This window comes from Morone saxatilis, unplaced genomic scaffold (assembly GCF_004916995.1).
Source record: "Morone saxatilis isolate NCDOM2014 unplaced genomic scaffold, NCSU_SB_2.0 Contig23, whole genome shotgun sequence".
Taxonomy (NCBI): Eukaryota; Metazoa; Chordata; class Actinopteri; family Moronidae; genus Morone; species Morone saxatilis.
The window spans coordinates 20,452,323-20,470,980 of NW_023339796.1; the positions used below are offsets into that span (position 1 = coordinate 20,452,323).

The 18,658-nt window shown below is 41.6% G+C and overlaps 2 protein-coding genes across 2 annotated transcripts in view; one reads left to right on the top strand and one right to left on the bottom strand.

Annotated features, from left to right (window-relative positions):
- Positions 1–1,445, top strand: part of LOC118334828 (major facilitator superfamily domain-containing protein 12-like) — an 11,036-nt gene extending 9,591 nt beyond the window's left edge. Inside the window, exons 10-11 of the mRNA XM_035670902.1 lie at positions 950–1,212; positions 1,414–1,445. Coding sequence (XP_035526795.1) covers positions 950–1,212; positions 1,414–1,445 — 295 coding nt within the window. The remainder of the gene's footprint in view (positions 1–949; positions 1,213–1,413) is intronic.
- A 3,904-nt stretch (positions 1,446–5,349) lies between these two features.
- Positions 5,350–18,658, bottom strand: part of depdc5 (DEP domain containing 5, GATOR1 subcomplex subunit) — a 26,954-nt gene continuing 13,645 nt past the window's right edge. Inside the window, 17 exon segments of the mRNA XM_035670529.1 lie at positions 5,350–5,908; positions 5,996–6,078; positions 6,821–6,881; positions 6,977–7,148; positions 7,272–7,441; positions 10,267–10,506; positions 10,703–10,802; positions 11,543–11,675; positions 11,836–11,916; positions 12,370–12,482; positions 14,877–14,939; positions 15,207–15,306; positions 15,410–15,543; positions 16,103–16,325; positions 16,464–16,631; positions 17,246–17,366; positions 17,779–17,939. Coding sequence (XP_035526422.1) covers positions 5,610–5,908; positions 5,996–6,078; positions 6,821–6,881; positions 6,977–7,148; positions 7,272–7,441; positions 10,267–10,506; positions 10,703–10,802; positions 11,543–11,675; positions 11,836–11,916; positions 12,370–12,482; positions 14,877–14,939; positions 15,207–15,306; positions 15,410–15,543; positions 16,103–16,325; positions 16,464–16,631; positions 17,246–17,366; positions 17,779–17,939 — 2,422 coding nt within the window. The 3' untranslated portion in view covers positions 5,350–5,609.

Below are 18,658 nucleotides of genomic sequence, written 5' to 3' on the forward strand. Positions count from 1 at the left end.
CTCCCTCTCCTCATTCATTCTTCAGGTCACTCAACCTCCGCTGTCTCTCTCACAAACCAAACAAAGCTTCTTGATATCGCTGTTTCAGACAGTCATTGGAGTTGGGTACACAAAATAAACCAAGCGAGGACACAACTGGGTAGAGTATCATCATTTGGTCCATAAACTCCGCCTGGCTTGAGAGAGACGGGTCGTGTTTCTTTAAAAACTGACCCCGACTACAGCACCCATAACCAACTACCCCCACTCCAATGAAAGGGAGGACTGGTGCCTGGTTGGCTGATTCAGACCAAATTAGGTGCTGAATCATCCCTAGGAGTCTCCAGCCATGCTAGGCTCTGTGTGATGATGTGCTTAGTCAGAGCGATGCTTTGAGCGAAATGCTAACGTCATCATGCTAACAATGACAATGCTGGTGTTAAGCAGGTGTAGTGTTTATTATGTTCACCACTATGTTAGTTTAGCATGTTAGCATGCTAACAATTGTTCATTAGCACTAACCACGACGTACAGCTAAGGCCACCAAAGTAATTTTTTTTGCTGACTGTCTGAAGCAGATTTGATGGAAGTCGATAGTTGTGGAGACATTTCACTCAAAAGCTCATGGAGGAATGGCAATCCATCCAGTAGTTGTTGTGATATTTCCGTGTGAAGCCACGCCTCTTGCACTCTGATGACGTCACGGTGATGTCATCAGGGTAATCTCGGATTGGGTTTGGAGTCTACAGATTTTGAACAGAAAGTTTGCATTAAAAATTGGGAGGGTAGAATTTGAAAGATGGGCAGACAGGGTCAAACAAAAGATGCTATTGAGTTGCATCATGGGAAATGCAGGACGCAGCAAACCCCCCAGCTTTCAGCACAATATTGCCAACACATGTTGAACGAGGTCTACAATGGGAGTTTAATAATACTGAACAATATGTGAACTGCTGCTTCTCCCTCTCAGTACTGTGCTGTGCTGTCCCGCCTGCGTGTGGTTCTACCATTACGTCATGGTCATAGTGACGGGAGGCGTGGCAGTTGTTGCAGCTTTGGCGCTCTGCTCCATCCTCATCTGGCCAATCAGGATCAGACCACGTGAGTCAGACAGCTATACTGATACATGTGTGTTTGTGTTGTTTGTATATCTGCAGAGCTTACTGCCTCACTCCTTCCTGCTGTTCACACTGTTCACAGCTCAACTACTGCTGTCCTGTGTGTGTGTGTGTGGTGTGTGTGGTGTGCGTGTGTGCTATGTGTGTGTACTATTCGGTCGGTCTGCCGAGGGCATCTTGAGATTGAAGGCCAGAATCAACTAACGCCCGGCCCCCACCCGCCCTCCTTACAGCTGACACCCTAGCAGTACGAACAGGAAACTGGACAGTGGCTTTCACTTTTGTTTCTTGTTATGATTCATCTTTCGTTTTCCAGGGAAAGAGCGGGGATTTCCTGCGGCACATTGAGCACTTCTGACTCAGCAGGGAGACCAGAGGAACTGAGAAGGGATTATTTTAACTGACAGTTGTGGCATTTTCAACCTACATCTTGTTTTCCTCCCATTTTCCAAAAAAGTAGTTCTGTTCAATCATAATCAATATAGAAACTGGTTAATATAGGTTCATTTGATTGTAGTGAATTAGTGAGTTTTTCAACAGGCAGTAGTTGTCCTGTCTCCAGCACTTTATTAATGATTTCCAGGCAGTACAATGCAAGTAGAGAGCATACGGTCTCCTACCTCTGGCTGTTTCTCTTACTATGGGTTTAAACTGGAGCCAAAACAATAATTGACAAAAAGGTGACTACTTTTTCTTTTTGAACATTTTATTTATTCATTTTCACTAATTTGACTAAACATTATTCAGAGTACGAACAACAGCAATGAAAAGGAAAAGACATATATAATACAGTTAGACAATAGCAACCTCCCCATGTTGGGAGAAACCATCATATGGTTTAATCAACAAGCGTGACACCTAGATGACATCTTTATGTCATAAATATTACCTGAGGAGTGTACAGCAGAGATTCCAGGATCAAGGCAAAATAAACACAACTAAAACAGTATATAGGAGCAAAATTAAATGAACTAATTACCACTCAAAATAATAAAAAGGTTAGGACGTCTACTTATTGCTAAGTAGACCAGTTCACCACGTAACATTAATTACACATTAATAAAGGAAAACCAGAGGCAATCTCAATCCATGTGAAGTGAATCTTAGTGAATCAATTTGTTGACAATCCAAAACTATTTAGAATTTAACCATTTTTCCGTGCTAAAATTCTGCTGGAGAACAAATGAAAATGTTTGGACAGAAAGTGGAGTGGATTTTCGCCTTGCTTGGTTTGCACACATTTGATTGCTGGATCATTTGTGTTTTAACGGCCAGTGTACCAACTCCAGTTCTCTCATATCTGTATGTTTCTGAAGCAGATTCTTTGATCTGCAGGGATTTTATGTACAAATGTTTTCCTTAAGTTGAAACATTTACAAGTCGTGTGGATGCATCCCGGTGTCAATCCGTGTCGCATCAGGCTAATTTTCCGCCAAAGAGGTCGTATTTTTCTGTTTGCCTGTCAATGGAAAAGCTTTTAGCAAAATGCTAGCTAACTAATGTCCTCTGCTTCTGATGGGCTTACCCTGACATTCTAAGCCTAACCATAACCAATCTCACTTCTAATGCTTAAACCTCACCAACCAAACCAATGAAGGCAACAAATACTAGCCAATCAAAAGCAGAGTAGGGCGGCTCATGACTTCGCCCCCCTTTTCGTATGCCTAAGTTAATTTTGCAGTCTGTCTGAGCTCACAGTAATAAACATACATGAACATAACTCTATAACAATCTAGTCTAATAATAATGACCAGCTAATGCCAGCAGTAAGTGCAACCTCAGTGCTCTGACCTCAGTACAGCCTGTTTCACTGTGGCACCATGGAGGACGCATCATGATGTTCCATGCATTACCATACATTCAATATATCTTTAGTATTTTACGCTTTTCTAACATTTAACTATTTAACATTAACCAGCGTCAAAGTGAAGGACAATGAAGAATCTTTTAAGTTTGTTTATGTTTGATTGATTTTCAGTGGTTATGGTATTAGTTAGCTATAGCCTAGCAAACAAATAAGACAAATAAGGAGCTTTAAAGTGGCAGTTAAAGAAGCAGTTAAAGAAATGGAAATGGCAATTATACAGAACTTTGGAAAATGGTGAGAAAACAAGGTCCAGGACCCAGTAGTCTTTAGTCAAACTTTATGTGACTGCATGTCTGCTGTGCTAAACAATACAGAGGAAAGACTGACATGTAGAGTTCACGGCAGATACGGCTCACCTGGAGTGGATCACCTCAGAAGGGAGGTGTTGTCCTGCTGCTTCACTAACGGACGTAAGAGCCAACAAAGGATGATGAAGGGAAGCAGATAGAGTATGTGGTGTGTTTAAGGGATCACAAAACGCCAAAGAACCATTTTAAAACTAACAGCTGATGTCCTGTCAGTGCTGGACCACATACTACAACAGCTAACTAAACTTAACTAAACTAAATTCATTTTTTCAAAGTGGAATGCTTCATTAAAGGGTCATTCTTATACATAACCCTCCACAGAATGACACATTGACAAACTACTACATTTACACATTAGCAGACTAGAAACTGACTCTGAAATCCAGGCTGCACAGGAAGTAAAGGAGAATCAAGGCCTTGCTGCAACGCACAGATGGCACTTCAACAAGAAGGTATTGGAAGCTTCCTTGGTCTGCCGATTGAGGCGTTCACTGCAGTGGCTGTTGTCCAGTGGGTATAAGGGTACTGGAATACCTTGTGTTCGTGCCTCATTGTTGTGGATCATTTAGATAAAGCACTATTTTATGGAACAACTAATTATTGTGAGATTTCTATTTGACTCATTTTCCATTGTACATAATTTGACCTCTATTTTTATAATCAAAAGAAACTTGAACAGCAGAACTGTATTTGATATAAAATGACTTTAAAGGGATCAATGCTATATGTATACATATGATGTTTGAATACTAATATAAGGGAATCATAGTGGTAAATGATCAGAGCAGGTAGTGGTACTGACTGGGAATCTTGTGTGTTCAGTTCAGTAGTAGGGCTCTGATAATCCCTCATCCTAACTAACTTGATCTTTTTACTCCATTTTTATGTTTGTTGCTCCAGTGACTTCTATGATTGTGTGTTGGTGTTTTATAAAGAGACACTCATTAAACAAGTTTCATGAGGTGCAACTAAAAATGCGTCTGTGTTTGACTTCATTTACTCAGCCTTATGGAAAAGTGAAGCACATAATCGTATGATCACATAAGGAGAAGAAACTCAAATTAAGAAGTTGTTAAAATCATGTTAAAGCCCCCAAAAGGAACTTTCATTTTGTGTTGATTCTGGCGACCCCTGTGGACAAAAGCCGTGTTTCTACCGTTTCGTTTCATTGATTTCAAGAGGACTCCGACTGACTCTGACCTGTTGGCAGGCACTAAGAATAACTATATAGAAATAGCCAAAGACAATAAAATCATTCCCCAACTAAAAATCCTGGATGAACAGAGAGGTGAGGGCTTTGTCCACAGCCGAAAAGCATAGAGCACCACCAGAGCAAGACTGGCATCAAGGAGGTAAAGTGGAGACAGCAGCAGAGGCTGGAGGAAGACCAACAACACCAAAGACGTGTGACAGGCGAAGCAGAACATCACAGGCTACAAGAGGAGGAGAGCCCCCATCACGCTACCAGACGAGCTAAACATGTTTCACTTGTCAGTTTATCAGAGTATGCAATGTTCTGATTTTCAACTTCTGGAAAGTCTCTTTGTTCATTTATGAATAACTTAGTGTGACTGGTGGCTTCAGGTTCCTACATCCCATTGTGCAAGTTGATACTGGACCAGGACTGACTTCCTAACTATTTGTGATTTAAAATCAGATTTTCACACTGTAGGAAAATTGAAGAAACACTAATTTCTGACTGGAGGGGGAATTTAAAGATTTATTGCAGAAGTCGCACGCTGTTGTTTCTTGGCTGGCTCTTTTATGATCACCTACGGTGTATTCATTTAGACAAAACTGAGACACACACAGTCAGGTCGGTGGTTCGGTTCAAAAACAGGATCCGGATCAGCATCTGAAACATTTGACTATGAAGGGTGAAAGTTAAGTGTTGCTTTTTCTTGCTGTCATTCTTTCATTTGGATACAATCTTGGAAATTTTATAGCACATTTACTACTGTTAGTGTTTTCATTTAGATTTTTATGGGCTGAACTGACTGTAGCGTTCAGGGTCAGAGAATGACACAGATGTACAGACACACTCTGCCAGTGTAAACACAACAGTGTGACACATGAATAGGTGTTGTATTATTTATATTATGTAAATAAACAGAATTAACAGAACACAACACTGGAGCAGAACCTCTGCTCTTAAGGCATTCATTTGATATTTTAAATTTGTTCCGTCATCCAAACCGGAGAATCGAGCGTTTAAAGTCGTAAACATCATTCTTTGAGTGCAACTCACTTTTTGGATAAATAAAAATTAAAAATACATTTCATCTTCTTTACATTCCTTGTTTATCCTCTCCTACATTCCGTTTTCATGCTCTCCTGTCAGGGAGCGCTGGCGTTCATTTTCTCCTGGCAGCTATCCCAGAAGTTGAGTAGTCTATTGTCCTTGTTGGTGCAGAAGTCGGTGAAGTCTCTGAGCAGGCGATCGGCGAGCCTCTCGTCGCCCAGCACGCCCGTTCTCCAGGCCTTGGTCAGCATGGTGTTGTAGGCCCAGTAGTATCCGACCCGCTCCTCGCCGCCAAACGGCCCCTGGCTGTTGGAGGTGGTGGAGTTTCGGCGCCGGCGCTGCTGCCCGCTCGAGTACTTCCTCTTGGAGTACGGCAGCTGCAGGAACACGGTGCCTGATGGGAGAAGAGCAGACTGAAGCTTGTCAGCTTGCAGGAAACAGAAAGGCAGTCTGTGTGTTTTGATGGCGTGATGAGACAAACCTGTTACATGGATGTACTGCGGCTTGTTCTCAGACGGGAAATTAAAAGCAGAAGCAGAAAACTTGTCGTGCACAAAGCCGAATCTGGTAGAAAGAGCACATTTAGAACATATTTTAGCATAATGTATCTCAGATATTCAAAGAAATAATCCTATGTTGGTGTAACATTTGTGCCTCATTCCTGAGTACGCTGTGGGACATAATGAGCACAGAAAAAGATTTTCTGTAAGCATATAAGGACAGCTAAGGAATTATAATCATTAATGTAGTTGCATTATAGAACCAGTGTGTAGGATTCAAGGCATTCAGTTTTAAGTCAATGCACTGTGAAGAAAACTACGGTGGCTACAGTTTGTGCAAGTTAAGTGCCATTTTTTTTAAGGACCTAGTTACATAATGATAATAATGCCTTGGCTGTGTAGAAGACAATTATGAGCTTAGTGTAGCTACTGCTTACCCAGCAGAAGTTAGCTAGCTAGCTACCAAGATAGCTAGATTTCAAGCTAATAGTACAAACCAACAGAATTTCATAAAGGCTCGAAAGGCTTCCCTGCTACCCCTATAACAAATAATACTACTAGCAATCAAAACATCCAATCAGAAATGACCTTCTCCTGTTTTCTGATTGGCTGTAACTGGATAACAGCAGAAAATAGATCTCTGTTTGCTCAAATTAATTAAATAATTCCTTAGGTGATGATCATTTCTCCACAAAATATTATTCATGTGCTTGCAAAAAATCTTTACCTGTGCTCATACCGTCATATAGTGCCCTGCATATGACTCTATAGATGACTGTAAGTTAGGAAAACCACAAAACAGCAACCTGTACAGTATGGCCTCCTGAAAGAGCTGCATCCTGTCCCAGTACGTCTCTGGTTCAAAACCTGTGTGATGAACGCACATAGACAGACGATGTGACGATGTGACCCTGTACACATCACACACATGAACACAGCATTTGGTCAGGCGCCTTCAATACCTTCAAACAGGTTGTCGCTGCCGTTCTTGAGCAGACAGTGGATGTTGAGAGGGATGAAGAGCTGGGCTCTCAGTGGATCTCCGTACAGGTAAGATGTCAGTGCGAAAGGAACCTCCAGCACCGGGACCAACAGGAAGCCGCAGGAGGCTGCTTTCCTGTGCCACCCTTGAACCTGACGGGTAATAACTGCTTAATGAAATGGCAGTGCAGTTTACCGGACCTCTCCGTACATCAGTTTACATGGTGACAGCAGCCACACAGCGTATGTGAAATCCTAAAAATGTCATCTAGTTACCATCTCAAAGAGCACGGCAGCGGTGACGGCCATCCAGTGCAGCTTGATCTCAAAGGCAGAGTTAAGGGAGAAGTTCCCGTGATAATAACAGCTGCACCATTCAGTTCGGTCACTGCGGTTGTTAACGTCCACATCCAGAGTGACCGTCTTCTGCTCCGGGACTGTAGCAGCTGGGGGACAGACGAAGACGTAGGAAAGGGTGGGAGGTGGAGAGACAGGAAGGCAAAAGAGGAGAGGAGGCAAAGGAAGCGAAACAGAGGGAGAGATGGATGGCATGATGGGCGGGCAGACGGAGGAGTGAGAGCCGAGGTAAGCGTAGATTGTGACTGAATGTTTATGGCAGGTTAGAGGATTTAGAAACGAGGACAAAAATATTAAACCGTCCTCTGAGGTCTACAAATCTAATCTGAAGATTTGAGTATCACTGTCAGTAACAGGACTTTATATTGAATTTAATATTCAAATATTATGTTAATGTGGTATAGTTAGTCATTTGAGAGTAGAGTGTCAAAGGAGTACAAAGGATGGGCCAATTTTAGCTTTTCACAGACCTCTGGGTATTGTGAGACATTAAGTAACAAGACACTACAGTGCAGAGTATTGGCAAATGAAGTATAAATGCACCACGGTGCCTAAAATGGACAGTACTCTATAATTACTATAATTTATGTCCACATGAGTACCCTTACTTCCTATTGAGTGCTGCCACCTCTGGCAAGCATGGCCGTACCCACCACTGAGGTCACAAGGTTCGGACCTCAGTACTTTTTCCGAGAGGTTTTAAATAAAAGTCTTAAAATAATTGCCTGAAAATAACTTTAGCAAGTTCAGATTTTGAGTATTCTCAGTATCTTTTAAAACACTGCGTACAGCAATGCACTGAATGTGTTAAAATGAATAAAAAGATTTAGGGTTAGTGTTGTGCTGTGTTTAAGGTTAGGGTTGAGGTGAATGGGGTACCAAAACCTTCTTTGGTCCAATTCAGGCACTGATGTACTGAGCAGCCTCGCCATTCAGTGTGTGAATTACACTTGTTTAAAACAACATAAAACTACCTGCCATCACACATCAAGTAAAAACGGCATTAATGTTATCCCAGTTCAAAGAACTAACAATTACAACAAATGCTATGAAAGCTATGAATGCAGTCAGTGTCTAATGAATGATTTCAGCATCACATTATGACTACTCCAGGAAACCATTCCAAGGTGTGAGATAGCAAACTGAGAAAGCACGAGTGCAAGTATTTTTATAATACGCTGATGTCAGAGGTGATAAATGAAGCTTAGAGCGGTCGTATGAAGCAGGAACGTTGCTGAAGCAGAAGCACTGTCACAACATGCTGCGCTGTGACTGTGCTTTGGGTTGGGAAGCCAGGAGGAGAGCGACAGGTGAGGACATTGCACACCACAGCACTACTGAACCACAGCCACTAACACCACAGCATGCACTGGAACACTACTACTGCTCCTGGATCAGCTACACTCTAACCACACAGCATGCACTGATTGGACGGTGGGGTGGAGGAATTTGGTTGCATCAATCAGGGATGTGGCCACTGTGGACGGGTGGATGAAACTACAGCTAGAGGAGACACTCATCATGCACTACACACTAGAGAACACACCACCAGCTGTTCACTGCAGATCTACAGTGCACTGTCAGGAGAGCTGAGTCCAGTACCTCTCTGTCACACAACAAAGACATGGCGATGATGGCTGGTGACGAAGATGATGACATGAAATGTTACATGGAAGTGTTTCTGTGGTGATGGTAAGAATCCCACTGTATGAGATGAAAAATCATTTATTTATTGGAACTAACTGGTGAGTGGTAGGTCTGTAAATGTAGGGCTCATTGCTTTTGATTTATATTAGTTTTTTTGTTATTTGGAATATTTTTAAGATGTAATGTATTTTCTACTGACTTAAATGAATGCTTTTTTTATTTATCCAAAAACAACAATTTATTCTCATGAAGAGTGTCTGAGCGACCAGCGATGTGTCTCCTATGTTAGGCTGTAAAGTCGACACTAGAGGCTCAGTAACTACTAGTTAGTTTACAACTAAAAACTTGGTTGGACCATGATTACTTTGGGCACCGCGATAACCGTGTGCAGTAGCTTTCTGGCTGGCATGAAGTTACTTGAGCTCGTAGCACATTGCAGTGAGTTAGATTGATACTGAAATGTCAATAGGTTTTGTTTGTTTGATTACTGTGTTGCAAAATGGCTGCAAATAATGAAAAATGATGATTGTGTGACAGAAACACTGCTGTTTTGCCATCAATTCAATTAAATTAAATTCAATTTTATTTGTATAGCGCCAATTCATACAGAAGGTTAGCCCAGGACACTTTTCAAATATAGCAGCAGACCAACTCTTTATAACATTATTTACAAGACCCAACAGTACCACCGTGAGCAAGCACCTGGCGATGGGGGCAAGGAAAAACTGCCTTTTAACAGTCCGTTCTGGGCTACTGCAGAGACATGGCGGTTCAGTAATTCTCATTTTTAGGTGATTGTACACTAATGAAAACATACCTTTGAATATTATATTCCATTTGTGCCAGCAGTTAGACACTTGCCCGCATTAGTCCTCCTGACTGCCGCTCTGGCAGTTTGGTCTGCTCGTTCTAAAGAAAATCTTAGTGTTTTGATACAAACCAAAAACAATGAGCCTTAGGTAGATGTGGATGAAGAGAAGCTTGAGGGCTCACTTGAGAGTGCTCAGTACCTATGTCTGCACACATAATTAAATAATCAGCAGCAGTAGAAGAACCAATTAGGATGTGTGTTTTTGGTTTCTATGACACTACCTGACCAAGAGCCCTTACTCAAATGCACCCTCCCTGCCCTGTGTGACATGTAAATACTGGACCCAGGCAATTCTCTGAAGTAGACTTGTGTATGATCTGCATCAGACTGGATGAGGGAGGAGATTGTGGCTCCTCTGCGGTGTGGGCTGGGCTGGGAGGATCGGGCTGGGTGTACCTAGCAGTGCGGCGGCCTGGCTGCGTCCTCCAAAGCTGCGGCTGAAGGAGCTGTGCCTACTTGCGTAGGAGGCCGGCCGGCTGGGCAGCCAGGGCAGGAGGAACGCCGGGAGGTCACACGGTCGCCGCTCCTCCAGCACAAAGGCTACCTCGAACCACTTCCTCTGAAACAGGGCGAAGTCTTCCAGGGCTGCCGTAGACCAGCCTCCAGCTGCCGTGGAAGGGGGTTGGGGGGTCGGGCCTGCAGAGGACAGGACAGCCAAGTGTGTCAAGACAACACATTCTAGAAACCACTACGTGAGAAAATGTACATATTTTTGTAGTTACCTGACATTAATTACAGATTAGTATATACTGTATGAGCATGTGCAAAACTGCATATATATTGGGATAAAACCAGTGACTATGGCCTCGGATTGTGTTTTAAATCCATTCACCATCCTTCTCTCCTACTATCCGGTAAAAGTAGAATCCATAGACGAAGGTGCGCATGGCATCTCCAGAAGCGTGGGCCACCAAACATTCATCCAGCATTTTCTGCACAAGCCAAACAGACAGAAACAGTGAACAGCTGAACAGATATATGTAGAGTCATGCACACACGCTTACGCTAAGATACCCTCCAGAGTTTTTATGTACACAAACAAAAGTTACGTTTATGCTTTTCATGCATTCTCTTCCTCATAAAACATTTACAAAGCTGATTTTTAAAGCTTTTTAAATCCTGCATTGTTTCATCCATGTTCACTAACTCGCAGTCTTCTTCCTCACTGCCTTTGCTAGCAGCATATTTTGGTGTGTTACCATCCTGTTGATCAGTGAAATAGTATAAAATCATTGGCAGGAATGTGTATCAAGGTTAATTAAAAGTTCTTTTGACAAAAGTGATCCTGACTGAACTGTCTTTTTTTATACTTATTTGGTTTCTTGCTGAGAGTTAGATGAGAAGATTGATACCACACTCAGCTGGTTAGCATAGTCCAGCATACACGCTGCAGGAAATAGCTATTCTGTCTATTTATTGGCCAGAAGCAGTGACTTCCTGGAGTCTCCGCTGGTTGCCTGGCAACCTCAAAGTGACATTAGGACTCCAGGACAGTTTGGTTAACAATTTTACCATTTGGCCAACCTTGTTTAAAACTATAACAGGTTGCTGAATTCCAAGACCTTAGCAGTGAGTGAGTACAAAGTTATCATATGTGAACATAAGTTGTAATGAACAGGAATAATCTTAAACTGAAATCTTCCTTGATAACACTGGTACATACAACTCTCACCTGCATGATATCAACAGCCATCCCCTGTGTGGCCACGCCCTCCACATTGTTGACCAGCCAATGAACAACCTCTGCACTAATGAAGCAGTTGAGTGGCAGGCCCTTCTGCTCTGGGAGCAGCTGCACACCCGTCCTGTTAACACCAGAAAGCACACACACACACACAAAACTGTTCTCCAAGCAAGGGCAAAATAATGTAAAACCAAACCCAAAAGCCTGTTTTCCACTTGCATTCAGAAAATGCTTTTAACAAAGAAAAAGTCAGAATATCTGAAAGGATGTGTCGATCTTACGTGGGATGTTTGATGGCCTCCAGGATCTCTAAGAGTGTTGAAGATGAGGACAGAGAAAGGGCTCCTGCTGCAGACAGCCCACTGTGAACAGATCGCTGATCAGTGTTAAAGTGTTAAGAAGTTTTGGTTAAACAAAAGGTCTGTCTCTGTAGTGATCCTTTCTATAATGTTGTCAGAAACTTAGAATAACAATCTGAGCCTTCAGTGGCTAAAACAAACACTTTTGGCGCTCCATGTACCAAGGTTGAGTCATTATTGCTGGGGTTCGAATCTGACCCATGGCCCTTTTGCGGGTGTCATCCCATCGCTCTCTCCCCCATTTCCCGTCACTCTTGAGTCTTAACTCTGTGAAATAAGGATTGGTTTTGTCCAAGCCAGCATTGGTGAATTTGTTTCTGTCCCATCGTTTTGGTCTGAGATGCTGGTGCTATGATGTGACATCCAATGGCAAGTGAATGTCGTATATATAACCCTTAAAGTATTCAACTATTATAATGCTTTTACAACCCTGCAGTACATAAAGTAAAAGGTTACCTGGTGTCTGTGGTGCTGTTGGCTCCAGTCTCTCCTGCAGGCTGTACAGCTGTTCCAGCTGTCACTGCTGGTTGGACTCCTTTATCTGCAGCCTCGCTGGCTTCAGCAGGCAACTACACAGTTAAAAGTACTTAACTAAATCAGCTGTTTCAGTCAGTCTGTTTTTAAGGGTTTCAACAGATTACAAAAAATAACACATTTTCTCACTCACATCTAGTAGTAACCACCCATGCAGATGGTTTTTCTGTCCACAGTTGAGATATCTGACTTTAAGATTTCATACTTCAAGATACAGTAGAGGCGAATGGATTTGTGCTGATCAAAGCATTGAACACAACATGTAAAATAAATCATCTCTTTCCAGAAACACTGTTGCTGTTACTCTGGATAAACCACAGACTGTCCCAATAAAAACAATGTATGCTGTGATTTATCCAGAGCAGTGATTCCCAACTTGGGGTCAGGAACCCCACTAGGAGACACCAAAGCTTCAAAGGAGCTCACAATTCATCCATATCTCATATTTTACATAAACTGCTGCACTTACTGTGTTCACTCACTGTTTGGGTTCATTGTACAGTTTATCAGCTGTTCTCTACTGTTATTGTTATGCATTAAATATCATATGAAATATCTATCAAATATGTCACAGTCAAGGGTCGTCAGTTGACTCAGTGATAGAAAAGGGCTCCCTTAAGGAAAAAGGTTGGGAACTATTGATTTAGAGTAAAGGAAGACTGTTTCTGAAAATGTCTGTTTGCAACGTGATTTTTAAATACCCCATTCATCTCCATGGAAACCTCAGATATCTCAAAACCTGGACACATAAGAACCAAACTATCTGTGTGGATAGATACCCACAGGAGGGAAGAGAGAAAATATATTTGTTTTTTAATTTGGTTGGATACACTTTTACCCAACCCTGATGTTATGCATGGAAAGAGGAGCCTCAGCTGTTTACCTGAGTGAATGAGTCCAGTCGTGATACGGTACATGTTAGTTACACCAGGATCACACTTGCACACATGTACTCTCTAGAATTGGAGAGCACTGATGTTAAGATTCAGGCCACTCGCTGTCTGTGATTTAGATATTTAGACAGCAGCAGGCCCACAAAGATACTAGAATAAATAGCTGTGGATACAGAAGGGGCCCATTAAGAATGCCTATGCTCAAGGTCCAGAATTTGTGCTATGCCCCTCAGCAGCTGGAACGTAAGATAATATGGAACATAAGAAACATGGTTATTCATATCGTATGATTCTAATAATATCCAGCTTTCTGATTGTCTGTGCAGGATTGTCTGTCATTTCTGAATTGTGTCATTAACTGAATCTGTAGTAGCATATTTATTTTGTGTAGGTTTCTCCCTTATAACAGTGCGGTCACTGTTTTGACGGAGCGCAAGTGGCGTAAGTTTTTGTTTCTTGTAGCAGACTTAACTGATACCTGGCTTTATTAATGAAAAAACTGACCCTTGAAGCCCAGAGGTGAACCTGCGACATCCTAATTTCAGGATGTGGAGTATTACAACTTTTATTAGATTATTATGTCTTTTGTTTAATTAAGTACTATATGATTCGAGTTTAGAGCCCAGCTTCAAACAAACTCCTAGAAGCTATTGCGGTTATAAGTCTTATTCTGGTTTTGATCATATATGGAAAGCATTAAACCTTTATGTTCCTGCATATGTTCTTGCATATGTTCTATTGTTGTAGCAGCTGTGTGCAAAATGAACTGTGTGTTCACAAAATGAGCAGCTACCAGTGGTTTCATTAATGTTATTATTATGACACTGAGCGCCAGTCCTCAGCAGAGTGTTCCTCTGTACTATAGAGTCTGCCTGAAAACACTAACGTCCCTATCTACAGCCAGTGTTTGGTTTGTTTGTCCTGGGCTACTGTAGAAACATGGTGGTTCAACATGGCTGACTCTGTAGAAGAGGACCCAGTCCCTCTGTAGATATAAACAGCTCATTCTAAGGTAACAAAAACACTACTTATTTTCAGGTGATTATTCACTAATGAAAACATAGCTATGAATGTTATATTCCATTTCTTACAATAGATCCTCCTAAATGTTACACACTCAACCTTTAACATTATTGTCAGTGCATTACATTTCACCACTAACCTTACTGTTTTAAGTTTTATGTCTAAATGTTTCAGTTGTGGGGAAGTGCCAACAACTTGAACCATCACAAAGGTACTATGGATTAAATGTGATCCTGGTGTGAGGGTGGACAGTGTCACTACCAACCAGCAGGCACTACAGTTCCGGGCACAAAGTACAATATACACAAAAGTTAAAACTGCAATCTGATGGGGCACTCCAAGTCAAACATCATGTAAGTCCCACATGGAGTGTTGTTTCTGCACACCATGCTCATGCAGCAATGCAAAGTGCAAGTGAGTTAGAGGACCTAGCTACAGCAAATGTGGACACACACGCACACACACACACACCAAAACACAGCTTCAGCGATGCCCAGGGACCTCGTTACTGACCTGAGAGTGATAGATGTAGGAGGAGCGAGGGCTACGTATAAAATCCAAAATAAAGGCAGCGTCCTGTCAGCATACAGGAAGAACATAACCCAGGATCAAACACCCAAAGCTCAGCAATAGGAACAGAGTATAGGCATGGGGAAAAATGCAGACGGAAGGAGAAACGAGAGCAAAAGCCCCACACCAAAGCACCAGCAAAAAATAACCATTTGATCCAAGTATTTCATCCAGGTATTATTGCAGATTAAAATACAATCACACATGTCTGCAAAAGCTAAATGCCTGAAGCAAAAGAACTCATTCAGATAATCACTTGGAATAGACACTCACCTTGCGGGGACTGTCTACATATGCGGGAGCTGTAGAAACACTTGATGGGTCACTTGTGGCTGTTGACGGCTTTGCCTGCTGCTGCTGCTCATCCAGCGTCCTGAGAGGAAGCAGAAAGACTGATTATTAGTTATCAGTTAAAACTGATATTCATGGCTCCGACACAAACAACATGCTAGCCTGCAGTCCCAGGAGAGACTCACTTCTGGTTCTGGTCCATCTCCAGTAAGGCTGATAATGCTGATGTGCCTTTCTTGCCTTGTGGGGGCGCCACAGGCTCAGTAGGGTACGGAGGCAGTGGACTGGTAACCTGTAGTCCTTTCATTGGTGTGCCCTTCTGCTACATAAAAAACAAAGTGAAAGAAACACAGAGAAGTGTACATTTTAGCACCTAAACAAACAGTGAATACAAATGTTAACAGAGCAAATGTTGAGAGGTTTGCCCCATGCTCAGAGACTTCCTTTCCATAGGTTATGTATGATTGGCAACTGTATTTGTGATCTGAGGTAATCTGTTGAAATGTTTTCAGGGTGCAGCAGAGACACATTTATTCTGGAAGTGGATTTTCAGACCAGAGTAACATGAAATGAACCTACTGAACATCTTTCATTTTCTCAACAAATCAAGTAATTTTCTGACATTTTCATAAAATGTCAGAAAATGGCGGAAATTCTTCACTACTGCAGCTTTAACATAAATAAAACGTTCTTTCAATCAACCAATTACTTAATCGAGTACATAACCTACAGCACTTGTGTCAGTTAAATAGAATATTAAAACATATACAACCTGAAATAAATAAAGCAGTGAACTCAAACAGCATACTGTGAGGACTGTAAAAGTGTTTTATGAAACTTTTAATGCACAAACATGATGTCAAATAGGAGAGCCTCACTCTGATGATCCTGTCGGAGCGATGGCGACGTCGAATGCGGTTGAGGCCCTCCAGGAACCGGATGAAGCCATCCAGCAGCACCCAGTCCCCACTGCCACCCATCCCAGCACCGGCTCCCTCCCCATAAACATCCCAGTGCCCCTCCCCATCCGCCACCCGCCGAGCTCCTCCGGCTGGCAGCAGGAGGAAGCGAGTCCTCCAGAACTTCAGAGAGTCGATCAAACTGTGGAGGCATATAATGCTACTCATTCCACTCCAGTTACATTTTATAATACAATAAAAACTAGTGTATATAATAAAGTAAAATCTCACATCTTAACAGGAGTGTAAAGTATACATGTGTTTGGCTATGTGTGTGTACCTGAAGTCCTCAGAGCCAGCAGAGCAGATGTACTGGTCCAGGTAGTTCCACTTGTATTCCTCCAGTCTCTCATGGCCAAACTCCACCCAGCAGGACACAAACTGAGCATCAGAATGTGGAGGACACAGGCTGTAGCTGTACTGGATCTGAGCTGACTCGTACGGGTACCTAAAACACACACACACACACACACACCTGAATACCTAAAAAGTCCATTAGAATAGAGTCTTAACTAAAACTAGGAAATTGGATCACATCACTCCTCTATTGAAGATGCTGCACTTCTTCTTCTTATCCAACTGTTTTATCCAGGTATTATTGCAGATTAAAATACAATCACTTTCTTTTATTTCACGTTACGTTATTATAACCTTTCTTTTAAAGGTTCCTTATGTGTCCCATAAAAAATTCTGGTGAGAGTGCCTTCTGTTTTTATGCCCCAAAACTGTGGAATTCCCAGCCTCTGGATATTAGAAAGGCGAGATCTCAGTAGGATATTAAAAACCTTTTGTATCTGGCTTTTTTTGGAGTAATGTTATAGCCTTATTTTTTAGGTTTTAATCTTTGGTTTTTACATTATTTGTCTGCCCGGTGTTTTTTTTACATCAGCATTTTTTTTTTTACTGTATTCATTTTTTTAAAATGTATTTATGGTTGTTCATTTTGTTTTTATGTGTTTCAGTTTGCTGTGTGAAGCACTTTGGGCTGCATGTTTATATGAAAGGTGCTATAGAAATAAAGGTGAGTCCTGCCCTGTGCTAGAGGCTGCCAGTCATACTCACTTGGGTAGGTAGCGAGTCACAGTGATGATCTTATCTTTGAGGCAAACTTTATGGAAGGTCCGGCCCATGCTGAGCCAGTAAACAGTCTCCTCCTCCTCGGCCCGACGCAGAGACACCAGACCTGAAAACACAAGAAGAAAGAGGACACGTACAGTCACCATGGGTCTGTTGATGTTGTCTAAAGACATATTTCCAAAATACTGAAACCAAGGGTTGTTGTTTCTCTACTAGTTATCACAAATATATGTCATGTTATATATATTTCATTTAGTTAGTTAGTAAAGGTGGAAGCTATTTTACACCGAATATGCAATATCCAGTTAACTGTACGAAGCTGCTGAAAGGCTTTGTGGGAAACGACTGCCACAAGAGGCAGTTTGAGAATCAGTGAGTACAACAAGAAATTAAGTCATACTTAATAATCACAACTAATCATCTACTAACTTCTATAAATAATGTATCATTACACTTAGATGTGAGAATAGAGTGGACAAGATATTATGTGAAATAGAAATGATATGAAACTGGAGTACCTCTGGTGTAAAGGGGGCTGCTGCCAAGCGGCGTAGCCACCGAGGGCTGGGGCTTCCTGTTGTTGGTCTGAACGATGATCTGGTAGCCCTGCATCAACCTCTGACAGATGAACTCTTCAAACACCTGACATGCACTCATCACTGGGGCTTCATCTTCCCGCCTGAGACAGAGAGTGATATGCAGTTTGCATGTGATTCTGCTTATAGAAAATAGGGAAACAAATCTCAGTAAAGGTTTCTGTAACATCAAAGTTCTCTTTACTTTACCATCAATCTTAAACTACATAGAAAAATACACAAACTACATTTTACTTGAGAGAAATTTCAAGAAACTTCCATGTTTTCCCAATATTATAACACAGGTGGGGTGGATGAGGGAGTGAGAATGTCACATGGAACTGGTTATTGTGATTTCTGTAATAATGACAACACATAACAAAAGCTAGAAAAAATATTGTTTATATTATATTATATTTTATAATCAGAAGTGCTATGGAAATCTCTGTATTATTTATGCACTAACCTACATAAACATCATGTTTAGTTACAGCTAATGCTGTATTTGCATCTTTAAAGAGCACGGTGCTTTATTGATTTGATGGATTTTATTGATGCTGAACTCCAGCATCTTTTTATGCAGAGAATGTGGAAGCGCTTATTTCAGCCTTAGAGATGAGGTAAGCAATACTGGAGAACTCCAATAGCATGATAAACAGTCGACAGAGCAATTTATGTAAGTAACATTAGCTATGTTGTGGGTTAGCAAACTGTCTCAAAGTTGCTGTTGCACAGCTACATTCAGCTCAATAAAGTGAATACGTATCTTAAGAAAGTCTATCTTAAATAACTGAGTTTTCACTGCTTGTAAAAAGAACTTGTT